At 40.1% G+C, this 24,628-nt stretch overlaps 1 protein-coding gene across 10 annotated transcripts in view; it reads left to right on the top strand.

Annotated features, from left to right (window-relative positions):
* The first annotated feature begins 4 nt into the window (after positions 1-4).
* LOC104152896 (DNA repair protein XRCC4) overlaps positions 5-24,628 on the top strand; it is a 195,838-nt gene continuing 171,214 nt past the window's right edge. Inside the window, exons 1-5 of one of the 10 annotated variants that reach the window (XM_068928916.1) lie at positions 9,312-9,437; positions 9,545-9,635; positions 11,383-11,492; positions 14,362-14,451; positions 18,790-18,939. In XM_068928916.1, coding sequence (XP_068785017.1) covers positions 18,801-18,939 — 139 coding nt within the window. In that variant the 5' untranslated portion in view covers positions 9,312-9,437; positions 9,545-9,635; positions 11,383-11,492; positions 14,362-14,451; positions 18,790-18,800. Of the gene's footprint in view, positions 236-9,078; positions 9,438-9,544; positions 9,636-11,132; positions 11,493-14,361; positions 14,452-18,789; positions 18,940-24,628 lie in introns of those variants that run through there. The other 9 variants (XM_068928912.1, XM_068928915.1, XM_009688470.2 and 6 more) reach the window with 9 other exon arrangements.

The following is a 24,628-nucleotide window of genomic DNA, read 5'->3' as shown; positions in this document are numbered from 1 at the left end:
CGGGCGGAAGAGCGTCTGCCCCGCGCCGTCCTGATTGGTAGGGGAGGGGCCAGCGCGGGATTGACAGCCGCCCGGGGCAGCGCCGCCCGCCCTCATTGGGAGGAGCGGCCGGGGGGAGGCGGGACGACGAGGCGAGGGGGCATGAACGGCGGTGGGCCGCCCTTGCTTCTCATTGGCTGCCGCGCGGCCGCCGGGGAGCGCGGCCTTTTCGGGAAGGCGGAAGCAGCGCGTCGAGGTGAGGGGGGAAGGGACGGGACGGGAAGGGAAGGGAAGGGACAGCAGCCACGACGGCAACGGGAGGGCGCGGGCCGGGCCGGGCCTTTCCCCGGGGGAGGCCGGACTGTTCCCGGGGGGTGGGGGGTGAAGTGTTCCACTGGCGGCGCGGCCTTGTGTTGCGGCGGGAGGCACGCGGTTAAAGCTGCACCGGTTTGGAAAGAGGACTTTTTTTTTTTTCATTAAAGTAATTAGCGATTTCGATGTGTAAGCGACCGAGGCTGACGCCTGGGCTGCCGTGCCCCGCGCCGCCTGCCTGGCGGGGGCAGCGGCTGGGCTGGCGGGGGCCGCTGAAACGTTGCGGCGCCGCCTGGGCTGGGCTGGCGGCCGGGAGGTGCGAGGCAGCCGTCTGGGCCCCAGCGGCGCTTGGCCTCGCTCATCGCGTGGGGCGATCCTCTCTGTGGGGCTGCCTGGTGTGGATGTGATCTTTGCGTCTCGCTTTTACGTGTTGTTATTGTTTTTTTTTTTTAATCTACTTAAGAGCGAAATGCAAAGGGCGTAAGTAATCTCTCATGCTCAGTCACCTTCAGGAAGTAGTTCAGAAAAGACAAAAACGGAGTGGAACGAGTCGTTTGCTTCTTGGTTGTCTTTTAGTTCAAGTTTGGCCTCCGATATTTTTGTTCTCTTTCCTTAGTCTCTCCTCAGAGAGACTTTTTTCCTTCTTTCCTGTTCTTTGTTGCTTGGTAGACATGACAAGGAAATATATTTCCCTTGTATAACTATTAAAGGTGCAAAATTATGAGAATAGCTAAATAGTCTATGTTCTCGGCCTTGTATGCTCACCTATAAAAAAGCCTGCTAAACTGGAAAATCTTTGACTCTTGTGTCTGGCTTTTTAGCAGTAGGCTTAATCCTGTGAGGGCCTTCAGTAAAGCCAGGACTTTACAAAAAAGCCAGGACTGTTAAGTGTTATGCTCAATTCTGTGGAAGAAAGTTATGATTATTTTGTGTTTGCAATAAGGTGCCTAGGCCTTGCTGTCGTGACCAATTTTTGCTCAGAAGTTTCATGAGCAGCTTGTTTCTCCTTTTTGAAGTAGACTTTATCTTATAGACCTTGAAAAACACTACCCTTTTCAAGAATGACAACTTTGCTTTGGGCTCTCTTTATCATTACATATCTATCAACACTAGGGCCAAATTGTTTATTTTTGTATATTGAGTGCAGCACAGATTTTCTTTCTCCCTGCCAAGGGAAAAAGCAAAATTTTTCATCCTACCAGAACAAATGGGAATAGCACTTGATGCATTTCCAGAAGTTGCTGTAGGAGGTTGTAGAGTACCAAGGATATATATGTAAAACACATTTGCATAGGCCAGTATTCTGTTAAAACCAAATATTTAAAGGCAACTGAAAGAAACATATAGAACTCAGTTGTTTTCTTTTTTTTGGGGGGGGGGAGGTTTAATGGTATTAACTGTGCTTCTTAATAAGCAGGTAGACAATAGAAATGTTTTATTGATGTGATTTGTTAGTGAAAAGATTGCCGACATTCAATTGAATGTTTAAGCAGTGAAGCATACCAAGGGATTTCCCTTTATATTGAAAGGAAAAAAAGTGGCTTCAAACAGAAGCTTCTAGGTTATCTTCAAATACAAGCAAAATCCTGACAAAATCATGTCAACAGCCTCCCTGCCCCCCACCCCCCACCCCAGATGTGCTAGTTTGAATGTATTGGTAAAGCTGATAATACTCTCTTTTAACTTTTATGACAGCTTCTCCCATGCAAATTGACATGATTTTGTCTCCACTTGAACCACCAGCATGAATGCCTAAAAATATATTTGCATAGTTGCTACAGCTACAAATTCACTTAGTTCTGCCACTGAAATAAGGAGGCAGAGGAACATGAGGGGTTATGTGTTATCCAGCAAACAGGGAGCAAGCAGATAGTATTATGCGTGCTGCCAATGGTAGTAGAACGTGAGCTTTAGTTTGCTAATACCATTTAGCAAAAAGCTATCTACACTTAAATATGGTTCCTCCTTCTTTCCCTTTTGCTTCTTTGCCTCCCTCTGTTATCTAGCAAGAATGCGCAGGTAGAATTCGCAGTGATGGTAGGAGGTGGACACTGAGATAACCAGAAAATGGATACTTGTAATAATAGGGTAAACCGTGATAGCTGTAAAATGTTTGGAGGTTGCTGCTAGTCTGAGGTAGAATGAGTACTCAGGAGTCACTTCGGAAATGTTGGAAGGACTGCTCTAACCTAGTGACTGTACATTTTATAAGAACTTACTGTATCGAGTGACTTATGATAGGGAATGTTCGTTCACACAATGATTTGAGTTGTTATACTTTAAAAGTTTTGCTTTTCATGATAGAGAATAGGAATTCACAAGAAATCTGTCAGTATGATAAAATTCAGTGATTAACATAGCAAGGGTTTGACCAAATTCTTGAAAGATTGCGACAAGTGGATCTGCCTGTGACTATACTAAACATCTTGTGGAGAGACTGAGTTATTACTTTAGGATATCTTCAGTTGTTGGATCAGAAAACAGTTTATTGTCAGATTGTCCAGACAGTAAAAGCATTTGTCTTCTGCTTCCTGTGTCCAACCTTTTTTATTGCTGGGCAGACTATTAAAGTATATTGTTGTACAGAGTGGTTAGAAAGACTAGTTATATGAAGCTATGGCATTACAGGCACATCATAGGTTATTTTGGTGCTGGTTGTGAAACGAGCAGAACAGAACAGCAGCATCTTGGATTAGAATCGTCTGCATGATGGTTATATTGCATCCATTACTGTAGCATTTAAGAATGAAACTTGAGAAATCGGATCCTAAATACTATTAGGCTATACAAAGCTGAAGAAGGGACTTTCAGAATTGCTTTAGAACCTTAGTACCTTAAAATATCTAGACTGAAAAAAGTATATTTACTTCATTACTTAGAACTTGCAAAACAAAGCTTTTGCATTAAATGTTATTATTTAAAAAAAATTATAAAGATTGATACACAGCTGATGGATTGATGCCAGGGTTACTGGTAGCACAATTTAGCAAGGCACTACACCTTGTGGTAAAACTGGTGTCACGGCCTTGCTTTAGAACTGCTTCCCTCATGCATCTGATGCAAGTGTCCTGCCCCTTTGCCTGATGTGCACAGTCCCCAGGCCGTGGCGGTGGCTGCTGCTGCTTGTGTCTTGTCTTGCCAGAAGGTTTGTTAGAATCTGGGGTTGCTTAATCAGTGGACTGATTTGACTAATGAGCTTCTACTTTAATATGGGTGAGATCACTTGAAATTGCATATGGCTTCACTATACTATGTTATGTGTACGTGAGGTGGGCCTCACTGGGTTGCTTACTGTTTTGTCTCGATGTCTGTTTCTGCTGTACTTTTTATCTTTTGTTGCTACTTGAAGAGGAGAAATTTTAATCCTTACCTTTTGTCTCCTTGGGGGTAACGCTGGCTGGAGAGTGTTGTTAAGGTGCTTTGTTGGAGCTCAGGAGTCAATAATAAAAATGTGCCTCACATCCGTTGCACCTTGAAGAGTAGGTGGAATCTGCAGGAGTTTAGACTGAGATTTGCAAAGTCTCAAACCACTATTTATGTCTTCAAGGTTAATAGGATGCAGCTTGTGACTTCTTCAATGTTATATTTGGCAAAATGTGTGTAGTGTTTGTTGTAATTATGTGGGGGGAGGAAAAAAGTGAAATAGCATGTATACACATTCAAATTATGATCAGGACTAATTTTTATTAAATAACAAAATTAAAATATGTTTTAGAAATCTATTATAAAATACTATTCCTAATCCTTAAATGTTACTGAAGTAGTACCTTGCTTAGATTCCTTCAGTCTTTCCTTTTTGAACCCCAGTTTAGATGCAGTTTGAGAACAGGATGCCAGAAAAGAAAGAAAAAAAAGTAAATTACCAGGCTTTTTAGCAAACTTTAAACATTAGGCTTTGCTAATTTCCACCTGAGAGTTGTAATAAAAGTAGGGTATCATAAAATGTAAAGTAGGGCTTGGTCAAGTTCCATCCATGGCTCTTCTGCTGACTTGCGTTGCGTACCTTACCTAGGTTCAGAAACGGTGTCCTTTAGCTCCTGTGATTGTAGTGTGTCTTGTGAATCTTTGTCTTCCCTATCGTCTCTGCCTCTATACCTGTGAGATTATAAAAGGGAAGGTAGTGAAAGGCCCTGTTAATGTAAATATTTTTAGTGGAATTTAATATCGGATAATGGAATCAAAAAGGCTGCTGTCATTTGATGCCAAGATATGGAAGATTATGTATGGTACTACATTGACACAAACTAAAGCGAAGTTTAGGAGAGAATTATTGAACAAGTTACTGCTGCTTGGTGATCTAACACAGTCAAATCTAATCAAAGTAAACTGTTTATCTTAAAGGAAAAATTCCAACTTGAAAAAGTATCTTTGTTATGTGTGGGCCTAACCAAAGGGCTCTGATGTTACTCTCTTCCAAAACATGCTAATAATTTTACAAAAGATTATTTGACCAGAAAGTACTGAGGGACCTAAAGTTTGGAATAATAAAAGCAATTCTGCATCTACTGTGCAGACTTTTAGATGAGTTTTCAGGCTAGCCTTGTCAGAAAGAATGTTGTCTAACAGAGCAGGCAGATAGATCTGAGATTGTAAAATAAAAAGGGAGTCTGATCTTATGTGATTGTAAGAGTGCAGAGACTGAGAACTTTTGTGCTCTTGAGCTAGACGTCAGCCAAATTGCTTGCTGTCTTGGGCTGGAAAAACTAATGCAATTAGAGGAAGAGTGAGGCTACATATCTAATCACAGTCTACATTTGTTTTTACGAATGAGGCTAATGATTATGAAAGAGATTTTGTTTACAGGTCTACAAAAGGATCTTAGAGGCCACCCTTTTCAGCGCAGTAGTTGGACAGGAAAGAGGGAGCATAGGCTTTCCAAATACAGTCAGCTGGGTCAAGCTTATGGTGGAAGACTCACAAAAACCTGAGGAGAGATTTGTGTTGAGTGAGCAAATGAGGGAAACTTAGACAGTAGCAGGAGGCAGCAAACTGTATTGTGTGGGCTTAGATTAAATTTCAGCAGCTGCAAAACTTAGCATAAAAATTTAGACCACAGCATACAGTGGCAATAGGTGTAATGGGGATTGGGCTGAAATATAGATCTCAGTTAAAGCTATACTTCATCAACAAAGAGGATAATTATTTTTAGAGGTACGGGGCAAAGAACCAGCTGAAATATTCTTGTGTATATTGGTAATACACCTTACTTGACTTACCTTTTATAACCTCCTGAAGGCTCTGTTAGGGGGAGTGCCATTCTCTCCTCCCTCCCACTCCCCACCTTGGTACATAGGTGAAAGCAGTACTTAAAATTTTATGATCCTTCTTGGAGCTCCTTTTTTTCTCCAGGGATTTGCTTTTTTTTTTTTTTTGCCTTGACTGTGTTTAAAAAAAAATTTTTTTTTTCTTTAAATTGTGAGGCAGAGGTGGTTTTTTTCCATTTTCAATTTTTTAAGCGTATGCTTGTTGATTCAAGGTTTGTGGGTGTGTTTTTGGTGATTTGTTTTTTTGTTTTTGGTGATGCAAAACAAATAAGTGTATGTATAACTGAAAGGGAAGAAAATACAGTGGGCAAGGGATGCTTAAAACTGTACTGAAACAGTGTATGAGCTGTGGAGAACTTCTGCACCATGGGCTGGGTTTTTTATGTTCCTGTACCTACGTTAGTTTAGGGTCATTGTGTTTGTTCACTTTCATTTCACACGGTAATCTGCAATAGTGGTTCTATCCAGCTTTCCCGGATGGGAACCAGAAAGCCCAGCAGCACTAAGGTGAAATGCAACCTAATGTGCAGTGAAGCCTGAACTTAACTGAAACTTGTTTTTATACTTCCCACCCTTGCCCTGTTTTACTCTTTTTCTCAGATAACTCTTCCTGTGCATCATTACATTAGAATTGATTTAATTTACAGGGGAAAGCAATGACTTAATCTTAACACTTTTGAGACCTGGATACCACGTGCTCTGTGTGTTTGCCTTGTTACAATTTACACATTAAAATCTCAAACCTGTTCCTGACTGATGGACTATCAAAGTACTTTTATGCTATATTTTTCCTAATGAGTACCTAATTACTCTCTTCAGGTCCCAAAGATCCCAAGTTTCCCCTGGTATACCCTTGCTGTGTCTTCATATTAGACTGCAGATTTCTTTTTCGCTCCAGTGCAAGCCAGCGTTCTTTAGTACTTGTAGAGGAAAAACAGTATTGAAGATCTGACTTCCTTAAGTAGATCCCCTGTTTGGTATCAAGTGTCTGGGAGTCAGGGAACAGTTATTTCTTTTTGTGTGTGTTCTTGGGGTTTTGTTTGGGCTTTTTTGCCTAGCCCGTTAGTAAGAAAAATGTACTGTATGAAAGTATGAGGAGAACTAATCAGAAAAACAATGAGCTGATGTGTCCTGGAAAGCATTATGTTTTTTATATATAGAACTTAAAATGCAAAAAGTACAAGTAACTCTTGTGAAGCCTTTATTTCCCCTTTCAAAACAAAGTTTGTAGATACAACACTAAACACGAGGTAATAGCTGTATAACTGATTGTTTAGGGGATGGAGAAGGTGGTCAGTGAACTTGGTACCAATATACTGGCAACTGTATTCTTCGTTGAAACAAGCTTAATTCTTTGCAATGAGCTCTATGAAGGTGTGAGACTTGTGAACTGGACTCCCCCCTCAGCTAAAATACCAGCATTTCAGTCATTCATAGATCTGAAGTCTCCTGTTCTGGGTTGTTCCATGTGTATTATCACAAAGCCTAGGCTAAACTAGTATCATACTTTTTCTTTGGGTTTCTTTGCCTCTTTTGAAGGTCCATAGCAAACTTCACTTCGTGACTAGCATGGGGCACTGATATCATGTAACCTTATGCATGTGTTTCTGTCCTGTTATCTGATATCTTGAATCTCATGGGTTGGTGTTGAAGGGAGGTTAACGAACCAAAGGTGGACCTGTGCCCATCTGTAGAACCAGTTGAAATCAACACTCGTTATGGGTTGATGTCTCTTTGCTGTATCTTCAAAACCTAATTGCTCAATCTTATCTCTCACAAAAGAGATTTCTGCCAGACAGATAACTTAAATTGCAGTTTTGCAGCTCTTTATTCAGCTGTGGTTATCAGTTTGCATTGAAAATGAATATACCAGTCCACTGAAAATGTCTTTTGAATTGTTTTTTCTTGTGTGGGCAAGATGAAGACAAATGAATTACAATGTGTAAATAAATAAATTAGTGTATGCTCTTTGTTTTACAGAGAAATCAGAGTAGCCTATTGCAATTGATAACTAGAAAATGGAAAGAAAAACATATTACAACTTTTAAATGAAGACAGGGTAATTCAGGAGTTTCCTTCAGAGAAAATGCCTTGGGAAACTGTTTAGTAAGATAGGCAGTTTGCAGTCTAGGCCTATTTTTTTGTTGTTAATTTGACAGAGATGTGAAATTAGAATAATCCATCTCTTAAAAGCCCTGGGTGTAGACGTGAGAGGAGTATATGTAAGCCTTCATATTTATACCTTTGCTTGTTCCACTGAAGTGGTTACCTCTAGCCAAACTTGGTTTTTCCAGGTTTCTGGCTGAATTTTTCAAAGCGCTTCAGATAAGCAAATACAGAGTTATATCCATCAATATCTATTTAACTTTTTTTTAATTCTTGATGCAGATTTGTTACTCTTATCTATAGAAGCTATCGTGGATTTGACAACACTGAAGTTATTTGACTTTCTTTCAAAAAAAAAAAAAAAAAGCAGACTATTCAGTAGAATTTGTTGCTCACCAACATTAAGTCAAACATTTACAGAAACATATCAAACCAGTGCGATTATGGTAGAAGGTGTATATGGGCAGTAAAAGACGAAATAAATATCTAGGACAAATTTGTTTTCTGTCTTGAATATCCTGATAACACTTCATCCTAGAGAAGGCAGTGTTTTGGAAAACAGATGATACCTCAGCCACTCTACTGTGCTATCCAACTGTACATCAAAAGGACATATGAGAGTATTTTTGGATCTGCAAAGAATGGTTAAAATGCACCGATTCTTCCCTCCCAAATGGATAACACTAACTTAGTGAACACAGTAGAGAGACTTTTGGAAATGTAGCGAAGATACCAGGAGTTTCTGGCTCTCAGTTCTTACCTATCTTATTCTGCATTATCTGCAGGCTCAGAAGTTGTGTGTGGCAAGAGATTTCCCTTGATCTGTCTTCTCTGGCCACACAGAACAGAATGGTTTCTTTTTTCTTTTCTTACCTGCAAAAACTTTTTTTTTCCAGTGTTGTCTTTTCAGAGCAATTATGGGGAAACTGACATTTTAGGTCTTTAAAGTCTAGGAAGGGAGGGGGAGGAGTGGAGTTGCTTTGTTTTGAGAAAGTGAATTTTGCTCTTAAATAGCCTAGGGCAGCAGTTTTCAAAGGAAGGCAAAATAGTTATACCTCTTTGCCACCATTGGTTATTAAGGACTTGGAAAGCCAGGCTGACCTGCTGCCAAAGTGGGCTTACAGGAATGCGTCAGGGCTTGCATCTCGCAGAGGCAGTGAAGGCAGGGAGCCTGGCCTTCTAGGCATGTCTGCTGACTTTCCATCCCACATTTGCCTACTTGGTGATGGCCTGGTTGTCTTTGATCCTTGCTCAATTCTATATACCCTCTTTGGTACCTTCAGTGTTAAAATTAACTTTTTCATCAGGAGAGGTTTCAGTTATATGATCTAATTTTAGTTGTTACAGCCTGGTGACATATGCATAATGTATTGTGCTGTCTCTAAGGAAACCTTAGGGTTTTTCTGGTATGGATTTTGAAAAGTTAGGATCTGACAGTGTGCACACACTGAACTGTTACTGTTGGAATGAGTTCTTTGAAAAGGGTGAAAAATAAAAGGTTTTACCTTTTTGGAAAGATCCAGTTATTCTACTGTTTGCTAATGTGTATTGGTATAATTCCCTGCCTAGGGAATTTTTTTGCCTTTGTTTTAAAATGTGAAGGCCTTCTTAAAAACCTGTTGTAACTTAAACTGTCTCCCAATATAGGTGCTTGTAAGTAAGCTTGGCAAGCCTGGATGGCTGGAGTTGGTAGTGGGTTAGGTCTGAGATTTCAAGCGGATGAAAGACACCAGGGTGGGCTTTGCCTCCAGGCTACAATTAAGACAAAACCTGTTGGTAAGATTCCTCCTATAAAGGTTGTTGACTGCTTCCTTCTGTTTCTCCTCATTTTTCAGCTGGTGACTGTAGTAAATAAGTCTGACATGGCTTGTTTCTTATCCTAGATTCCAGATCTTTTGTGGCAAATCTTGCATATCTTATTGGCCCCTGGAGTCTGACAAGCTAAAGAGCTTTTTTTGGACAGTTGCACAGAAAGTACGTGCATATTTCTCCAATCCTTTTGTGGCTGCCACAAAACAATGGGAAACAAGGAGTGCGGATGTTAACTGTGTGAGGATCTTGTTTCTGCAGTTGGGTCTGTAAGAACCAGATACTGACTGGAGCTTCCTTAACGTCAATCTCCTGGTCAAATGTTATGCATGACTGAGTTTTTGTAACGGGCAATTGCAAGGTCTGTGTGAAGATATGAAGTCATTCAGTCACTTTAATCAGAACTTGGTGCTCGATATAATTTCCTTTATCTCCAAGACAAAACTGTATTATTGACAAAAAAGTGGTCCTTGTGCTTTTAATATAGAATAAGGTTTAAAAAACACTAGATAACAATTTTGATTGTGTGTAATATAAAATGTTAAGTTTCATTAGAAAATCAAAACCCTTAATTTTTATCATCTTTGGTATTGAAAGATGTGCTTAGGTTACAGCTGAAGGCTTGTTATTGAATTTTCAGTTTCAAACAGATATTGTGGCTAAGGGCATGGGAGACTCATTGGTTAGATATGATACAAAGGATGCTGGAATGTTTTCTTGATGCATCTTGGCCCAGACATCCTTTCCCCCCTGCCCCCAACAAGATTTAAAAAAAAGGGAGGGGGAAGTCCTTATTGGGTGGTAACATATCTTAGAAAAAACTGAGTTATAGTTAAAACATTTAGATATTTTAACGTTCTTCCTCTTGAAGTAGTGGAGGTAATGGAATTTTAAATCACCATGAGAGAATCAATTTGTATGTTGAATATGTCTCTAGAAATGTTAATCACTGTAGACATTATATTATTGTATTTTCTAACAGAAGGCAAGAATAACCAGTGTTAATCTTTAAAAGCAATCTAATTTTTTCTTCATTGGTGTAAATGTCAGATCCATTTGTAAATACATATAATAGCTTGTGAATTGTACCAATTCTCTGTCTAGGTTAACAGTTCAACTTTCTCCTGATTCTTAGATCCAGATTTGTATTGTACGCCATGGTCAAACCCATGACACTAGTAAATAGCAGAGTGCTTTATGTGTTAGTCTTATATTCTGAAATCACTGGAGATAGCATCCTATTTTTCTCAACAAGAAAGCACTTAAGTTAATTGCTCCATTAGAGAGATACAGTAGCTCTTTCTGACTTGTAAGCAGCCTTCCATGCATAGCTGCTGAAGCTGGAAACACCTGCAGCCAAAGCAATTCGGAAAAAAGCCATTACTCTGCATGAAGAAAAATAAAATGCATGAGTTCAAAATATCAATGATGCTGTGTTGGAGCAGCCCTAAAAGATTTGGCTTTTGGTCTATGCCTAGTGCTATCCAAAACAACATACAAAATTCTTTGTAAACTATTTTTAAAAGTGTCTTGTTTATTCAGAAGCAACTGTGTACAGTATTTGTTCAGAGAGCAGGCTCCAGTCAATTGCAAACCAGCCAACAGCTGATTTCTCCTTAGAAAGAAACATTGCCTAATATAGATCATAGAAGCCAAACACCAAAGGGACAAAGTGCTAAAGATAAAGAACTCAATCCTCAACTGTTCAAAGTCCTCAATAAAGCCTCTGATTTACAAATTTGGGGTGGGACTCAACTGTTACCACCTGCAAGCTTGTCTCAGATCCTTGGCTCAAACATGGTGAGGTGCTGATGTGTAGGGTGATCTTCTATGCCCTTAATGAGATCTTCTATGCTCTTAATGAGAAAAATACTGGCTTTCCTATGTCTCTAATCAGTCAATTTCTCTGAAGCTGTTCTTTATAGTAATCAAGAGGAAAAAATACTGGCTACTCCCACTTTATTGAGATGGTGAATGCAAAGAGACTACAAAGTGTTACTGAATCTTGAAAGGCACTCCAAGGTACTCCTCTGTTCTAATTGACTCATAGATGCTTATTATACTGCTGTAGTGAGGGTCTGATTTCTGTAATTTAACTTGATTTAACTGTAAAAATAGGCTGTTTTTTATTCAATGAAATTTGATTACTTCAGTAGCTACTGGACTGCTGAATGGTGTGATTGCCAAAGTTTAGGTGACTGTTTTAAGCATTTAGAGCACTATTTGTTCTTAGCTGTGTCCTTTCCTTTCCACTCAAAGATCTGAAACTAGAGTTTTAGAGTTTCAGCTCTTTCTCATCCTTCTTCATGCTTTTGGCTCTTTCATGAAGTGAAACTGCTACTTGATGTTGGCAGCGGGGAAGATGTTAGTTAAAACCTTAAAAAGCAGTAACAGCTTCTACAAGCTCATGTGACCAGTCCTACGAGCGTTCAGGTCCCAAGTTGGCAAGGATTGTTCAGACCCCTTTGTCCAGGTACTTAAAACGGTTGTGACTGCCCTGTTATGTGTTCGTGCTTCTGTTTTAGGTGTAGTAATCATAGATTATATGAGACACTAGCCAGAACAGAGGAATATTTTGGCATTCCTTTATTCACCAGTCGTAGTTCTAGTGGGACTACTTTTTGAATGTGTAAAGCTAAATTCTTAAGAGAAGCATATGTAGGAGTGTTTCCTGGCATTTTGTGTGTTTGGTGGTCATGACAAGGAAAATTTTATTGAATAATTTAACTTTTAAAGTGTATTCAGATACTGAATTGAAAGGTACACAAACTTTCTCATCTATAATCCTATCTGTAGTGTTTGGGAGGCAATATGGCAACAGTAACAATGGGAGACTTAACTTGTTGGAGGCCCGATGCTGCCTCAAAAAGTCTCCTTTTCGTGCATATGTAGCACCTTTTCTTGTGGAGTTGACAAAAAACAAAAGTAGATTCAATCAGACAGAAGTTTTTAGAGTATTATCTGACTTTTGCATTCTTGGAGAAAAAACACGTTTGCAGCCACAATGAAATATTTATAGCTTTGAGTATTGATTTCAGGTCAGGGGCTGGCAAATCCCCTGGCAAATCTCTCAGTCTCTCAGACTTTGGCGATACACTTTATTATTATTTTTTGTCTTTTCCCCCCATTGGTGAAAGCTCCGGGACAGAAACTCCAACAGGAACGTAATCACTGTTTACAAATAAGTATGCTTGGCATATTGAAAGCTGATGGGTGAGGACAGAGTATAGTAAGAATGCAGGTGAATTGAAATGTGTTAATTAGAAAGGGGGTGTCTTTATTTTTTGCAGTGTAGTGTGGTATATACCTTAAGATGTTGGGCAAAATGACTGGTGAATCCTGCAAATATGTAGCTAACTTCTGGGATTCAAGGAAGATGAGACTTCCTCTCCCTGAAATTCTTTTTCAGTAATGTACTACTGTACATATGTTAAGTTTTGCCTTCTAGAACGGATGAGATGCATACATTCATCTGATAGTAAGGGAGTAAGCAAGATCTTTGGAGATCCTTCTTGCATTTTTTTCTTTTGTTCATGATAACTATTAGTTGCTAAATAGCTAACTCCTTTCCTACAGTTTGCTGTATTCATGCTTTACCTATTTGTGGTGTATCAATAAACTTAATTCATTCTCTCTTCACTAATGTGCAAATTTAACTTAAAAGCTGCATCTCTCCACTAGTGCAACATATAATAACAAAGGCCTGCAACTAGTTAGATCTTATTAGGACTTGAAAAGCTTTCTTTTAAATAATATATTGCAGTACATCAGCTAATGTGCTAGGAAGTACAGCATTGTATATAATTGAGAACAAGCTCTCAAATTAAGCAAGGAAATAGTACTTTGTAATTTGTCCTTGATATCTTTAAATTAGTGAATCTCTATTCTGGGAGCAGGGCTTTGGGAATGAAATTCTCATTTCAGGCGGTTCATGGCAATATTTATGCCTTAAGCCAAGAATTGGCATCCTCGTTGCTGTGTATCAGACAGTGAGGGCCTGAGAGCAGTGGGTGTTTTGAGAGGGCTCAGCTGAAGCCGGGAACTTCTATTTTCCGCAGCAATTCTGGCTCTTGATGTATATCCACTGGCATGTTTGGCCTGTGAGTTAGGAAGCAGAGGTATGCTCCTCAAAGGGCACGAAGGTAGTGCTCTTCTGCACGACGTGTTCTGCTTCCCTCAGTTTCTGAGGTTTAGATGTTGCCCTCCATTGCAACACTGCATTAAATCCTCTCTGTGGAAGAGATGTATTACTGGGAGTTTTACGAAGCAGTGTTTTCTTATATAAATATTCATATAAAAAAGCAGTAAGGGACAATATTTCTTTGCTTGCAGTAATTTTTGTATATGTGGTGTAGGACAGATTAATGTTTATGAATCCGTTATGCTCATCTTGGAGAGGAGCAATAGCTGTTACATACAGTCAAGGAAACCCTTGAGCTTTTGCTGATGAATTGAAACCATTGAGCGCATAGAGATTTCAACAAAGACTGAGGCCTGCTTTGTGAGGCAGTTTCTAAACATGTAGTAATAGATAATACTAGTCTTGGAAGGTCAGTGAGCAAAATGGAGAAGGTAAAGGCTGGCAGCAAAAGATACTACTTTCATTTTATACTAGCTTATAAAATTAAATTGCTTGTTCAAAGATGCACAATAAAAATGCTGCAGAACTTAGTGACTGCATTTTGTGTTCTGTCAATGAAATAACTGTTCTTCTGCACTGTATACTCCATAGTGTTTGGATTTTCTGATCTGTGACTAAATAGTAAAATAAATCCTATGGAAGCTTTCTCAGTTCTGCTATTGTGCTCCTTCCTTACTCTTAACAGTAGGTAGCCTTTGTCTCTGTTGTTTTATCCATTAATATCTAAAGATAATCTCCATTTTTTTTTAGCTGTCACACTCCACTAGTGTGAAATACTACTATGTGAAGGCAGATGCACGAGGAGCAAATGAGGAGGACATCCCAGGAATTCAATTTCAGGTTTTTAAATTCAGACCTTGTTAGCGCATCTTTAAAATATTTTCTCTGTTTAGAGAGGCCCAGAAATATACTCTCTAAATCACTTTTTCTGCCTGTGAGCTGATGCTTCATGCTGGTGATCTCCATATAAATAGAGAACCCAAATCTCTAACCTAGCTTTTTGTTATATGAGTGCTCTGCACTAAAAAGAAAGCCTCTGAGGCAGGTGGCTTTTACTCACCACTGGTTTGCTTAGTGAGAAGAACTGAGTGCAATGAAAAAATGCTAGCTCACTCTCACTCTGTGTGTGTATGTTTGTGTGTGTGTATATATATATATGTGTGCATCAGTACCTTACATACTATCTCTTTGGGTTGCATGCAACTATTTACTGCCTTTAAGTAAAAAAGAATAATTAAAGTCTTCTTGAAAACAGTGTATTTCAGAGAGGGACGTCTATCAGAATACTTTATAAGAGGTTTTGTATTGTTGCAGAACAAGCAAAAAAACAAAAGGGAGTCTGGCAGGCAAAATAAAGCACATGGCTGTATGCTTAAGCACGTTACACCCATTGACTTGTGTTTCCTGTCATGTGCTCCTTGTTGACTCCATCCGGGCAGGTTTTGCACTACAAATCTTTTAAATGGCTTTCATTCCATAAACAGTAATTTCAGTGACCTAGCTCCAGGCCTCCATGCTCCAAATGTTTCATTCTTCTGTTCTTCCTTGCAGTTCTGTTCTTGCTGTGCAGTTATACTGTAAATTTTCAGAAATGACTAGTTGATTGGCTATGGAAATAGGAAACTTTTTGAACTTAAATTATTTTGGTTATTCTTAACTTCTTGGTTTCTTGTATTCTTTCAGTGAATTGACCTGCAGATTATGACATTTTCAATAGTATGACCAGCAGTAGTTTATGAATTAAAAATAGTGATGTTATCCTTGTTATTTCTATTGGTTTGAATTTATGATGCCTAGCTTTGTGTATGTGGCTTATCTCCTCTTTTCTTACCATAGTTTCCGTGTCCTAAACTTTTTTGGAAAAACGTTTAGACAGATAAATGTTATAGTGCTTACATATATATATTTGAGCTTTATGCTGAAAAAGAAAGTTAGCTCTTTGTATAATTGATGAGGAAAATTTAATGCATATTCAGGAGTGCTGGAAGAAGCTAGTTACATGTTTTAACCAGATCATGGAAGTCAGCAGGCACGTTACGTGATGTTCCTTTTACTGTTTAGAGATGCTATTTGTTAGGCCAAATATATATGTAATGGGGTTTAATTAGCTATTAGGTATGATTAACCTCTCGTTGCATTTACCTAACTAGAGTTTAAAATTGATTAAAAGTTAGCGTTATTGACAATGCAGTTTTATAGCTGTTAATGGAACTTTACGCTTGAATAATTAGTCTCAAGTTAATGTATTTTGCTACTTTGGAATCCCGTACACTTTTCCAGACAAGGGAGAGGCATTTTCACATGTTATTAGATGCATTAGATATCTGAGCAAAGGTTGGACGCAGTGCAAGCAGCTGGAGTTAAAACTGCTCTTCCTGACCTGAAGAGGGCAACTTTTTGGGAGGCCAAAGGTAGTCAAATCTGTACATAGATTTGGCTCTCCTGTTCAGTGAGCAAAGAGCTTCTCGCTACTACTGTGTTTGATGAAGAACAGAGACCCCTCAGGTTCTGAACTGAAGCTAACCAGGATGGCATTGCTATGCTTTAAAAGGAAAGCTTGACAGTGTTTAGCACCTACATCTGCCCAAGCATCTGTGTGCTCAGTGTGTGTTGCTTCTTCCTCAGGCAGAGCGATCACTTGAACCTTCTTGGACCACTAGCATCTGTGATATGGATCTATGCAAATCTTGGGTTTCGTTGTGCTAATGCACATATGTATCATGGCAAGACCAGTAAGGTCTGACTCTGCTGTCTTTAGGGGGATTCTTATGGCCTTTCTGAAAGACTATCTAGGGGAAATTACTGGAGAACTTAAAATATCAGACAACTGAGGAATAATGCAGAAATCTTATAGAATTTTAACAATTTAACTTTCTTATAACAAGTCCTACTTTATAACTATTATGAGGGGAAGGCAGTTTTTCATTGGCAATAGCCAAAAGTCTAGAATATGCTTGAATACTTACTGTTATCAGTGTGATACATTTAGTGTGTATGTGTGCCTTGTCTTCATCCCCTTTTCTTTAAAAAAAAAAAAAAAAAAAAGGGGGGGGGGCGGCAAAACAGCTGAGCACCCCAAGCCAAACCCTTTAAATGCAGGACAGCATGAAGTATGCTTTATGAAAATACTATATGTTAACTTCAGAATTGGCTAATTCTTCATTGTTCTATGGAGCAGATTGCCAAATGCAGTTATAATGATCTTGGGAACCATAGGAGTCATTATTTTGAGGCTAGACTGTATATAACCATATGATTCTTTAAAAAAAAATTCTTATGTCAAGTGCAGATTGCCAGGTTGCTTTGATATTGAGCTGTAAAATCCACTGTAGTATCATAAATTTAGTTCTCTGCAACTGCAGCCTCCAGTTTCCAATAAGTTCTGTTGCCGGCATCCACTGCAATCTCTGTTTTGCAGCTGAACTTAGCAGCATGCTTTCAAGTGGCAGTCATCCAGCTGCACACTGCCTGTTTCAAATTGTATTCTATATGCTGTGTGTTGGGTGATAGCGAATGGTGAGCTACAAAATGAACATGGGAACTGCTTGTGTATACTAACTTTGCATTCCCCAGTCTCCTGACATTTACTTTCTTATTTTGGGAATATACAAATATATTTGGTTCTTGGCATTGTTCCTTAAACCTTAATTGTTTTATTCCAGTTTTCTGTTTGGAAATGCTGTCTATTCTCTGATTTAAAAAAAAAAAAGAACAAACTGAATTTGTGGAAGGGAAAAAAAATACAATTCTAAATGTATAAGCAAGTGTGCTTATACTTGTACCAATGTTCTTTATTTAAAATTAGTTGCATAAACTGATGGTTTATTTTCAGAGATGCTTAGCAGTTTTAAGTGGCTAATGTTAAGGACCGAGGTGTGGCAGACCTTTATTTCAGTGTATGTTTGAATTGAGCAATTTAAGGTATGTCCTGCAGGCTCATCGGTATCTAGAAGGTGATGAGATTTAGGTTAATTGAGCTGGAAGCTGATGATTTTGCTAGTGGGTTATAAAAAAAGCTTGAGGCAAAAAGTATTTAGCTGATGAGATGCCAAGCTGAGCCTTACTTTCTTGCAGGCTTTTGTAGTCCTGTTCTGAGAAGACTACATAGGCTTTTGTAATCCTCATCCTCTGAAAAGAGGATAGCTGAAGGATCAAGTCAAATGTCTGTTTAGGCTACTGCTAGAAACAGGTTACTGAACTGTGGCTCAGAATTGTAAAGAACATGGTGCAAGTTCAGAAAGACTGATCCTAACTGTATATTCAGTTTCATTAGTAGGGAGCCATATTTAATTTTTTCCCCTATTTTCTGTTCCAGTCTTCTGCTTCTTGCTTGTTGTGCTCCAAATCCAGGTTTTTCATCAATGATACAGAATCTAATCCAAAGCAAATATAGAGCTAGAACTAACTTTACTTCTGAATTACTGAAGTAGTAGATTGAATTCCAAAATTCAGTTGGTTTGGGAAAATCTCTGTGGGTGTAAAACAGGAATATCTGCTGCTGCTGGCTCTCAATGAGCAATAGTCCATGGAGGAAGACCGAGAGGAGGCAAGCCTCCACCATCTGAGCAAAAGGGAGGACTGGGATTACAAGACCCTTAGAAAATCTATCTGAATGGATGAGGCAGAGAGGAGAATATTATTCTTTTATGTGTTGTGAAGTTAGGTGACTCTCCAGCTTTATGACAGAAGATTGCTCCTTCCTCAGCCTTTTACCAGTTGCATCTCAGCGTTACACTTGTTAGGCTATTGGGTGATCATGCTGATTCACTTGACTGTTTTAACTGCGGTTATATTTTGCTTTAGATCAATACTAAGGCTTACTCTTTCATATTGATATCACGTGCTTTCTTGTGTACATTAGAATGTTTTAAGATGGAGATTTGCCTCTGTCTCCAATGTAAGGCGTAAGTTTTGTCAAATGTTGGCTCAGTAAAAAGTTTCTCTTGTCATTCCCCTTGATTTTCTTCTGTAAAGAAGATGCATTATGCACACTTTCATGACTGCTTTAAACAACTTAAGTGTTACTGATAGTGTACATGATAAATACAGAATGAAATGCTGATATGGTGTTACTCTTGTGGGATAGTAAGCTGAGGATATCTAATAAACTGTGTTCTGAACTTATTCCTTTCCATTAATCTATAAATGAAATAAAAGATTATTTTACTTCCAAAACAGGTGCCTGGAAAATGGAGAAGACTTTGAACAGAATTCATCCAGTTTCTGATCCAGAAGCAACATATTTTCTACAAGTATCATGGGAAAAAGATTTAGGCACTGGCTTTGTTATAATGCTAAGTGATGGTCAGTGTGCATGGACTGGGACAGGTAATAATAATTTAAAACAGTAATTTGAACTTGTTTCTTTCCATGATTATTATTTTGAGCAGTGTCTTTTCACACTTTCTAAACTGTGATCCTCAACTTGCATCAAAATATTTTTGGAAATCATCCCCACTCAGTGATGGAGGAGGTATAATTCGAGATCATCTGGGACGTGTTCGGATATCTCTGGAATCTATGGAAAGCTTGCATGTCAAAAGTAACACTAATTCATTTAACATATGGTTATGCAACGTCTTGTTTTTTCTCGCTAATGTAATTTCCTGCAGTGTACTGCATCATCTTCATCTTCAGATCCTTGAACAGATGTGCCATGCAAGTATCATTTACGAGTTGTATGGTTCATGAAGCGTTTAATAGCAGATGACTTTTAAATGGCTTAAGAAGGTATTACTACTTAAATGTAGATGTATTCAATGTAATGTTCAACTTCTGCTTTTTTTTTTTTTTTAAGAGGGATGTGTGTATGTATATATATATATTTTTTTTCCTTCCTGAGGATAAATTACTGGAAGAAGAAAAGAATAGCTTGTGGGCTTTTCTCTCCCCACACAGAAACCTGAATAAGAGGTTGGATCTCTTAGTGTATGCATGTTTCTCTTTCCTGTCTAGTGAGAGAGGAGACTTGTGTCCTTTGGAGATGCCTATCGGATACTTAATCAAAAGCACTTCTCTCAAGGGCAATAATATTTCAAAGGGAGGAAAAAACGTGTATATTACACAGCATATCACAGGCAAAAACATTTTCCTGACCCTTTTTCTGAATTGCAAGAACAGATATCTCTGTAGTTTCTTCCCTTCTTTTCCCCCTGGCCAGTGGAAGTTAAGATGTTTCTTCCCAGTCCTTCTATAAGCCACCTTTTCAAATAGGACTACTGTTTTTCTAATGCTTTGTACATTTTTCTTTTCTATTATAAGAAGCTTAATTCATTATTGTTGTTTTGAATACAATTTTTCTTTTTTCTTTTAAATGTAAGGAACTAGACTAATTTTAAAAGTATCTATGTATGATGTATGTTTCAAACTTCCTATTGAATAGGAATTCCTGCACGAGGTGTAAACATCACGCTCACTCCCTGCAATGAGATATGAAAATCCTACTGTCAAATCAAAGAAAAGCTTTAAGTGTTTATTTGCAACATAACAAAAAAGGTGTTAATGTTAAATGCTTAACTAATGAGACTTCCATTATTTTTGTCTAAAAGGTTTTGATACTGTTCTTATAGCCAGGAAAGGTGTAAATTTTAAAGTCACTAGCTTCAAATTGGCAAAAACCTGTTATTTTTTCATCTATTATTTTTCTAAGTAAAACATAATGTTACTATAACTGAAAGTACAGGAAAAATATGTACACACAGCTTTCATCTTGTTAACTTCCTGCATCTGACAATTGCTGGATGATCATTTCCTAAAACAGAGGACCAGTGAGAGCAAGATGACCTCACTCTGTTAAACTGTGAGGAGGCTTTTCTCTTTTTAGCATGAACACTGGGTACTCATCCAAAGGCTAGAGCTTTTATTCCTTTTGTAGGAATTTATTGGAAATGGATCAGCTTCTTATCGAATTTGTAATCCCTTCAAAAACTTCATTGGGAGTCAAAGTCCTTGTGCATGAGACTTTTCTGCTGTACAGGTCTATGTTTTCATATATTTATAATTGCTTTTGATCTTTTTTCCCTAATTTAGTTCATCTTATTTAAGACTACTTAGATCGCAACTTTGAAACCTGAAAGCATAGAAAGCAGTGGTCAGAATATTTTTGCTGTGGGAAATCCCTTTTAGGTTTCTCATGCTGTGGATGATTTTGCTGGGTAAGACCTACTGGGAAGTAAATGAGAGTTGTTGGAGTTGTCTTTTATGGGTTTTGTATATTTAAAATGATGATGAAAAGTGTTGGGAGTCTTAGTATTTAAACAAAATTAAACAAAGAAAGGTTAAATCTTAGGGCGGGGAGGGAAAAAGCACAGGAGTATTCAGTATAATCTAATATACTAATTTGACGTTGGATTAAAGAACGACATTCATAAATGCATACATCTGTAGTTTCTTCAAAGATTGGTTCTCTTAGTTTTGTAAGTAACAGAAATACACAGCATGTGCAAATGTGACAGAAGAAAAAGAATCCCAGTGCTCTGTTACTACGTACAAACTCAGTCTCAAAAATAAAGTTAATCTAACTTCCTCAGGGCTCATTTTTTTGTTTCCTCAGTGCTCATTGCTTTTTAGTTCAACGCTTGTATGCTCTAACACTTCTAACTTATTTCTTCAGCACCCCCCACCCTGGCTTTGCCTCACAGTGCAAGGGATACCACACTTCTGTCGGCATGGTTTTGTTTGTGTTAAAATGAATGCTAATGCATTGGCAGCCTTTCCTCCCTCAACTCTATCTAGTGTCCTGTACAAGAAATAAGCCAGCTAATGAGGAGTGGGAAATGATTGGTGGTTGTAGCTTAAAGTAAAACAGAAGTATTCTGAGGGTAGATGTCCTGCCTGCCTTTCCCACTGTATTCTTGCCACTTGTAGTGGATTGTTAGCTTTTCAAGATGAGCACTCATCAGCACTGTAATCACAGTCCTTCACTTACTTGTATACTTAACTTTATTCTTGTGAGCAGGTCCACTTATTTCACTAGTGTTTTTTGCCTGTACCAAGTGAGCAGTTTCAAGAATGCACTTCAGCTTGCACATTGTGTTAGGAGTTACGGATTTGCCATTAGTATAAATAACAAAGAAGTTAGGAAAAAAAACCCTAAGGATCTATGAAAATAGAAAAAGAAAATAGAATTCCATGTGTAAAGTAAATGCAGCATTATTTGTATGAATATTAAAAATGCTTTTTTTTAAGGGAGGGGACAAAGATGCAGCTGGCAGTTGTTAAGATCTTGTTTCTCCTTAAAATAGTTTAAAAAATCTTGGAAAATGCCTTTATCTCTTTATTTAAAATATTTTAGAGTTGTGTCTGAGGCTGAACATGGTTGACTTGGTTTAGAATGAGATAGAGAAGACCTGCTAGCATAAACTTACAGCCCCCTGCTTAGACTGCAGCATGAGACTGACTTGTCTAAATCCGTAGTGTATGAAATTGATGCCTGTCAGTCTTAATGCATGAGTATTGATGCACAACTGATCCTGATTTTGCAGCTATCCGGTAGGTCTTTTTGTTTGCAGGCTGCATCTTGATGTCTGGGCTGACAGTCAGCTCTCCTGCATGAGGTGTGCTGTGGTTGACCAGTTGCGTCACCAGATGAAGGAGTTACGGGAGGAAGTTAGTAGGCTGCGTAGCATCCGAGAGGATGAGCGGGAGATTGACAGGGCATTCTCAGAGACTGTTCAGCTCCAGGAGTCCCCAGCCCCCACTGCAGTGGAGTTGTCAGAGGGCTCAGCACCGTGTGTAAAGGTGCATCATAACACTGTTGAAGAGGGCTGGAAGCTGGTGACCTCTCGTAGAAGGAGAAAGACTCTTGCTCCTCCTCAAGAGTTGCCTGTGAAGAACAAGTTTAGCGCCCTCCAAGCTGAGGAGGAGCTGGGCACGGCTCCAAGGGAGGCAACTGGCCGGGCAGACCCTGTGCCGTGCAGGAACCCCCGGAAGAAGCGGCGAGTGATTGTTGTGGGTGACTCCCTGCTGCAGGGGACAGGGGCACCTATCTGCCGACCTGACCTCTTGTCCAGAGAGGTTTGTTGCCTGCCAGGGGCTCGAAGAAGAGATGTCGTGGAAAGACTGCCAAGGCTTGTCCATGCATCGGACTACTACCCTCTGCTGATCTTCCATGTGGGTGCTAACGACACGAAAGGCAAACTGGAAACCATCAAACAGGACTTCAGAGCTCTGGGAATGGTGGTCAGGGGTCTGGGAGCCCAGGTTGTTTTCTCCTCAATCTTGCCTGTGAGGGGAAAGGATGGGAGGAGGAGTAGACGAGTTGTCCAAGTGAACAACTGGCTGTGCCGCTGGTGTTGGCAACAGGGCTTTGGTTTCTATGGCCATGGGACCCTGTTTGAAGATCAGCAGCTGATGGGGAGCGATGGGATCCACCTTAGCAAGCGGGGCACGTGCGTCTTTGCCAACAGATTGGCCAGCCTGGTAAGGAGGGCTTTAAACTAGGCAAGATGGGGGAAGGGGGTTGGTATAGTGGCAGGGAGTCAGTAAAACACCGCTCCAGTCAGGATGCCTCCAGCGGGTGCGTACAGCCAGGGGAGACAGCATGGAACATGGCTATGGAGGATCCTCCTGCACCTCTCCTGGGAAGCTTGCGTGCTTGACTGGCTCTCTGAAATGCCTGTATACCAATGCACGCAGCATGGGGAATAAACAGGAAGAGTTAGAGATCTGTGTGCGGTCGCAGGGCCGTGATCTCATTGCGGTTCCAGAGACATGGTGGGATAGTTCACATGACTGGGATGCTGTCATGGCTGGCTATGTGCTTTTTAGGAAAGACAGGCCAGGAAGGCGAGGTGGTGGAGTTGCTCTTTATGTGAGGGAGCAACTAGACTGTGTGGAGCTCTGCCTGGGGGTGGATGAGGAGCAAGTGGAGAGCGTATGGGTAAGGATTAAAGGGCAGGGTAACATGGGTGACACTGTTGTGGGGGTTTACTACAGGCCACCTGACCAGGAGGAAGTCATCGATGAGGCCTTCTACCGACAGCTGGAAGTAGCCTCACAATCACAGGCCCTGTTTCTCATGGGGGACTTCAAGCACCCTGACATCTGTTGGCAAGACAGCACAGCTAGGCACAAACAGTCGAGGAGGTTCCTGCAGAGGATTGATGATAATTTCTTGACTCAGGTGGTGGAGACGGCAACGAGGAGAGGTGCAATGCTAGACCTTGTACTAACGAACAAAGAAGGTCTAGTTGGAGAAGTGAAGGTTGGGGGCAGCCTTGGCTGCAGTGACCATGAGATGGTGGAGTTGAGGATCCTCCGAGGAGGGAGCAGGGCAATGAGTAGGATTGCAACGCTGGACTTGAGGAGAGCTGACTTTGGCCTCTTGAGGGACCTACTTAGGGGAATCTCGGGGGGTAGGGCCCTAGAAGGAAGAGGGGTCCAAGAAAGCTGGTTAATCTTCAAGCATCACCTCCTCCAGGCTCAAGATCGGTGCATCCCTCTGAGGAAGAGGTCCAGCAAAGCGGGCAGGAGACCTGCCTGGATGAGCAAGGGACTCCTGGCAAAACTCCAGCAGAAGAAGGAAGTGTACAGAATGTGGCAAAGGGGACGGGCCACTTGGGAGGAATACAGGGACGTTGTCAGAGCGTGCAGGGATGCGACAAGGAAGGCTAAGGCCCAGCTGGAATTAAATCTGGCAAGGGATGTCAAGGACAACAAGAAGGGCTTCTTCAAATGCATCAATAGCAAAAGGAAGACTAGGGAAAACGTGGGCCCGCTGCTGAACGGGGAGGGTGCCCTGGTAACAAAGGATATAGAGAAGGCAGAGTTATTGAATGCCTTGTTTGTTTCAGTCTTCACTGCTAAGGCCAGTCCTGAGGAATTCCAGACCTTGGAGACAAGAGAGGAAGGCTGGAGAAAGGAAGACTCTGCCTTGGTTGAGGAGGATTGAGTTAGAGATCTTTTGTCCAAACTTGACATCCACACATCCATGGGCCCCGATGGGATGCACCCACGAGTGCTGAGGGAGCTGGCGGATGTTATTGCTAGGCCACTCTCCATCATCTTGGAAAGGTCC

Source organism: Struthio camelus, chromosome Z, assembly GCF_040807025.1.
Source record: "Struthio camelus isolate bStrCam1 chromosome Z, bStrCam1.hap1, whole genome shotgun sequence".
Taxonomy (NCBI): domain Eukaryota; kingdom Metazoa; phylum Chordata; class Aves; order Struthioniformes; family Struthionidae; genus Struthio; species Struthio camelus.
Note: the sequence above shows the minus strand (reverse complement) of the source record. Positions and strands in the feature narration are given on the sequence as shown.